General features: G+C 65.1%; 1 protein-coding gene across 1 annotated transcript; it reads right to left on the reverse strand.

The window, feature by feature from the left end:
• Positions 1 to 369: 369 nt before the first annotated feature.
• Positions 370 to 5,024, reverse strand: PROCA1 (protein interacting with cyclin A1). Its single transcript, XM_054008685.1, has 4 exons — positions 4,754 to 5,024; positions 3,375 to 3,507; positions 2,292 to 2,426; positions 370 to 2,200 (listed from the first exon to the last, which is right to left on the reverse strand). Exons 1-4 carry the CDS (start codon positions 5,022 to 5,024, stop codon positions 1,531 to 1,533), a joined length of 1,209 nt encoding a protein of 402 aa, XP_053864660.1. The 3' UTR covers positions 370 to 1,530.
• Between the last annotated feature and the right edge of the window lie 212 nt (positions 5,025 to 5,236).

A 5,236-nucleotide genomic window follows, 5' to 3' on the forward strand; every position in this document is an offset into this window, starting at 1 on the left:
TAGTACCCGCCTGCTGGCCAGAGGGGGGGGGGTGAAACTCAGCATTGGAGCAGGGCAGAGAATTATTATTAACTCCCAAGCTCTGTAAGTGGCTTGAGAACTGCTCCAGCAGCAACCCCATTCCAGAAGAAACAGATGAAGGAAAAGCTGCAATTAGCGAACGAATGCCCCAAATCAAGGTACTGACAAGCCATGGGAGCTAAAGTGGGGTAAGGGAAGGGAAACGCATGTCCTGCCCTTAACTCAGTGCAGGAAATCCGCATGCCCCTCCTCCCTCTGCCATTCCTGCCCGGACAGCTTGCAGGGAAAACGACTCCGTGCCTGAGCTGAGCAATGTGAAATGAGAAAGCATGAAGGGTGAGGAGTAACTCAGACTAGTTCTTTAATAACCTGCGCTCCTCTCCCAGCGCCCAACACTCGTACCCAGCGGGATCCTTTCCGAAAGCCTGAGGTGCTGCCTGCCTGGCCTAGACCAAACAATCCCCCAGTTCACAGAAACCAAAGAGACCAAGTGCTGCTCTGGGAGGGTCAGGTGCTGGGCTGGCCTCACCGAGCTAACCAGGGGCCCCGGCTCACCAGTCCCGGGACGTGAGGATTAGCCTGAAGAATTCTCCCCCGCTGCTCTGCCCAGCTCTCGCCGCTGTTCTCAGTGTCCCATTGTGCTGCTGTTTCCCCTCCAACCAAGGTTATTTCTCTGTGGGGGGGCAGGAACGGCAGCCCCCATCACTATCCTCAGGGCCCTGGAGCTGGCAACCCCCTGGGAGTCTCACTTTAAAAGGCAGCCAAGCAAAGGGGCTGGATGGGTGTTTTCCGAGGGGGCAGTTAGCATGTCCCCTAACATGTCAGTAAAGCAAAAAGGACCAGGGCCAGAGTATCTCCTGGGAACCCCTGGTGCAATGACCCATTTCGGGGGGCGGGGGAAATACAGGAGCTGAGGTGGGAGCAAGAAAGAGACAGCTACTCGCTCTGCACAGTCGTGCAGCGATCACACACGTGCTCTCCCTCGTCCGTTTCTACGCTTCCCCAGGGGCTGTCGTCTTGCCTGGCCCCTTCAGGGCCGGGACTGGGCCGTTAGCTGCATGGCCAGCGCTGGTGCTACCGCGGTGCCTGCCCGTCCGCTGGGAGAGCGAGGGACGAGGGTGGAACAGGCACTAGCAGGGGCTTCTGGCCAGGCCCCTTCCCCCGCAGCAGGCAGCGTTCTCCCCCATTCGGCTGTGCTACGCGCGCTGCTGGATTAGATCGGGGGGGCACGTGCCCTTCCTGTTCCTTGGCCCGCTTTGCAAAGGTACTCAATTGCATTGTCACCTCTCTCCTGGGCAAACATTTCACAGCGCTGGGACTCAGCAGCCAAGTCACAGAGGGCTCCCTGCGGCAGGAGCTCCATCTCGTCGGCCCGCTGCAGACGCGGCTACAGCAGCAGGGTTAGGGATAGACCGCTAGCATGGTGCCATCGGCTGCATCGAGCTAATTTATTAGTGACAACCCGCCCTCTGGGGACCGGGGGAAGGTCAGCCTCGGCTGCAGGGAGTCTCATCCAGGCCTGGGCAGACTCTCCGCTTCCTTTCTCGGGCGCTTCCTCCCATTTCGTTCCCTCCTCCTCTTCCTCTTGCTGGCAGCTGGGCATGTGGGCTGGAGAGTAGGCAAAGGCCTTGCCTTCAACTGCCCCCGGTCACTGCTTTCAGCCTGCGCTGCCCCGCGTGGAGTCAGGGTCTCCTCCCCGACGGGGGCATCGTTCAGGATAGCGTTGAACACATCCTCCTTCCTCCCAAAGTCCAGCACCAGGTGCTTAGGGAGGAGGGAGGCAGTATCTGCAGTGGGGGTGGGCAGCCCCAGCACCTCAGCTTTGGGATGGACTTTCTTCTTTTTCAGCCCTTTTCCTTTCTTAGTTTTCCTCCCTCTCTTCTTCCCTTTCCCCTTCCGCTGGGTCTTGGCGGGGCTCTCTCGCTTGGGCCCAGTGGGCGCAGACTTCTGGAAGCTGTCCATAGCCCCTGTGACAAGCTGGCCTGGGGGTGGGTGCTTTGTCGGAGGAAGCGCCCATCTGCCCGTGCTCTCTCTAGGCGGGGGGGTGCCAGGCTGGGGCGCTGGGCTGGAAGGAGCCCTGTCTGAGCCGGCTGCCACTTCGTCTATCAGTTCCCCACCAAACTCATAGAGCACCGGCTTCCGGGGCACCGCAATGGCCACGGTGTTGTACTTCTTGCACCTTGAGAGAAGAGGGACGAGAAGCAGAGTGAGGGGGGTGCAGCTTTGGGGGGGGGCAGGGGAGCACCCCAGGCTCCCTGGTCAGGACTTACCAGATGTACAGATAGGGCTCCACACACTGCTCTTTGTAGGTGAACTCAAAGCAGGGCACCTGGATCACGTTGAAGAAGGCCTGGCCCACCACGCGGGAGGCAGTGTCATTCACCTGCCTCAGGCAGACTTTCAACCTGCAAGGGCAACGCAGAGCATCAGGCAGGGTAAGAAAGGGGCAGGGGGCCTCTCCGGCCGGGCTGAGCCGGGGCAGCAGAGGGAGGAGGTGTCACAGGGACTTCACCCACTCTTGTTCCTCACACCCTGTCTCTAAGCAAGCTATTGCGTGGTGGCCTTGCTGCTGTTATGGGGAGAGCTGTCCAGTGTCTCCAGCACAAGGCCTTGGGGCCCGAGCAGCGGGACTTGTTTGGGAGAACTGGCGGGCAGGTTTCCAAACAGGAAACAGCCAACGCGCTCGGTGACGGGGCCTGGAGCTGCTGCTAGCACAGCCCAGACGGGAGTCGAGCGCTTTTAGCAGGTCTTTGACGTGGGTAGCATTGTACACCGCATCAGTTAGCTAACCTTACCCTTCTCTGGTCCCTTCCACCAGCGGATAAGCTGGTCCTATGCCACAGAGGGGACAGGCTAAGGCCTGGGCTACACTTAACAATTACATTGACCTACAAATGTTGTGCCCTGGGTGCTGTGATTGGGTCAACCAAACCCCCAGGGCAGACGCAGTGAGGTGGACAGGCGACTTCTAGCGCCCGCCTCTTGGAGAGATGGCTTCACTACGTCGATTGGAAAAAACCCTTCCGCAGGGTCGGAAGCATCTACCCTGCGGCGCTACCGCAGCACAGCTGTGTGGACACACCCAGGGGCTGGGTCTTGGCCGAGGTTACAAAGAAACCCAATAGCTCCAACCCGCCCTGCAGCCGCCTGTTCTCCAGCGCCGGCTCGGTCCCTGCTCCGGACAGGTGGGAGGTTAGGGAAATTCCAGCCCCTCGCTGCTGCCCAAGCTCGGTCACTACTTCGTGTTCAACAGAGCAGCGTCTCTCCCCCGCCTCCTCCCGCCGGCTTCCCGTTGCCATCGGCTCTGGGCGCCTGGAGCTGCCCAGACTGGCTTCCCCGGCCGGGGCCCGTACCGCAGGTCGCAGGCGCAGTGGCTGATGGTGTGCCAGCGGAGGTTCCGGTAGCCGTACTTGGCCGTGAAGGGGTGGATGACGTGCTGACAGTGGTCGTGTTCCCGGCAGCACTCGTCCGTCTCTCGATGTTCTCCTGGGTGGCCGAGGGAGAGAAGGCCTCAGCCCCCCGCGCCGCACAAGAGCAGCGCGCAGGAGCTGGCCCCAGCTTCAACGCCCGCGGGCTGCCCGCTCTGGGGCTGGCACGGCTGAGGCACCAGGCACCTGGGCTCTCGGCACATGTAGGGCCCACCTCCCTGCTGCTGCTAGCTGCCAACGCTGGGTGCTCTGCCCCTTCTGGGGGGCACCAGTTCTGGGGCGGGGGGCATGGCACCAACCGCCTTCCAAACTCACGGACGGCCCTGCCCCTCCCTCTTATCCTCGCTCCCCTCAAGCACCCTGCACCTCAGCCTGTGCACACCCCCAAACACCCACACATGCTGCCAACACCCCGAAGCCCCCCATGCACCCCAACCCCCACACCTCCCTCGGACACCCCCAAACCCCCCCACACCCCCAAAGACACACACACACAACCCCCCACCCCCAACAACCCCTAACAACCCACACCCACACCCCCTACCCCCCACGCCCCCAAAGACCCCTCCCCCCACACACACCCAACCCCCCACACCCAACAACCCCCAACAACTCCCCCATGCACACACACAACCCCCCCCACACACGGACAGCCCCAAAACCTCCCCACACACCCCCAAAGACCCCACCCCTCATGCACACCCCAACACCTCTTCCACACGCACCCCAACTACCCCCCACTCACACCCAAACACCCACCCACTGGTTTTCACCGGCCCCGCCCCCCGCGGGGTGTATTGAGTTATCAGCCCCTGAGCACTCGCCCCCCCCCCGCCGAGTCTCCCGCCCCCATCCACACTCGGACTGGCGGGGGAGAGGACTGCTGTTTGGGGCTCCCCGCATAGATCTGCTGGGGGAGTCGCGGCCGGCTCCAGCGCCCCGGGCAGGGCGTGGGGGGGAGGGTCCCGGCTCCAGCGCTCCGGGCTGTGCCGGGGGGAGGGTCTCGGAGGGGGGGTCCCGGCTCCAGCGCCCCAGGCGGTGCGGGGGGAGTCTCGGAGGGGGAGTCCCGGCGGCGGGCGGTAGTCCCGGCGAGGGGGTGGTCCCGGCTCCAGCGCCCCGGACGGTGCGGGGGGAGTCTCGGAGAGGGGGTCCCGGCGGGGGGGGGGTCCCGGCTCCAGCGCCCCAGGCGGTGCGGAGGGAGTCTCGGAGGGGGGTCCCGGCGGCGGGCGGTAGTCCCGGCGAGGGGGGGGGTCCCGGCTCCAGCGCCCCGGACGGTGCAGGGGGGGTCCCGGCCCGGCCCTCACCCAGCTGCCCGTAGCTGTCGGCGTTGTTGCCGGCCCCGCACCACAGGGTGCCCGGGTAGGTGAAGCCCCGCTTGGTCCGTCTGCGAGCGGCGCCTCCCGCCGGCTCCGGCGGCCCCTGGCCCGGGCCCGGCGCCCACGTGGCGCCCAGCGGCTGCCGCCTGCCCGAGTCCGGGGAGCGGACGGGGCCGCCGGCGGGACCGGGCTGCCCGGGGCTCTCGGACCCCCGAGCCGCCGCCAGCAAACACAGGAGCCGCAGCGCCACGGCCCGCATGGCCCGGCCGCCTTCAGCACCGCGGGGCCAGACAGCGCCCGCCGCCGCCTTATCAACCGGCCGGGCCGGGCCGCGCCCCCGCCTCTCCCGCCCCTTCCCTGGGACCCCCTCCCGCACTCCCCCGGGACCGCCCCCCACTGCCCCTCCTGCCCCCTCTCCCCCTGCTTCTCCCCGCCCCTTCCCTGGGACCCCCCTCCCCTCCCGCACTCCCC

Source organism: Malaclemys terrapin, chromosome 18 (genome assembly GCF_027887155.1).
Source record: "Malaclemys terrapin pileata isolate rMalTer1 chromosome 18, rMalTer1.hap1, whole genome shotgun sequence".
Lineage (NCBI taxonomy): Eukaryota > Metazoa > Chordata > Testudines > Emydidae > Malaclemys > Malaclemys terrapin.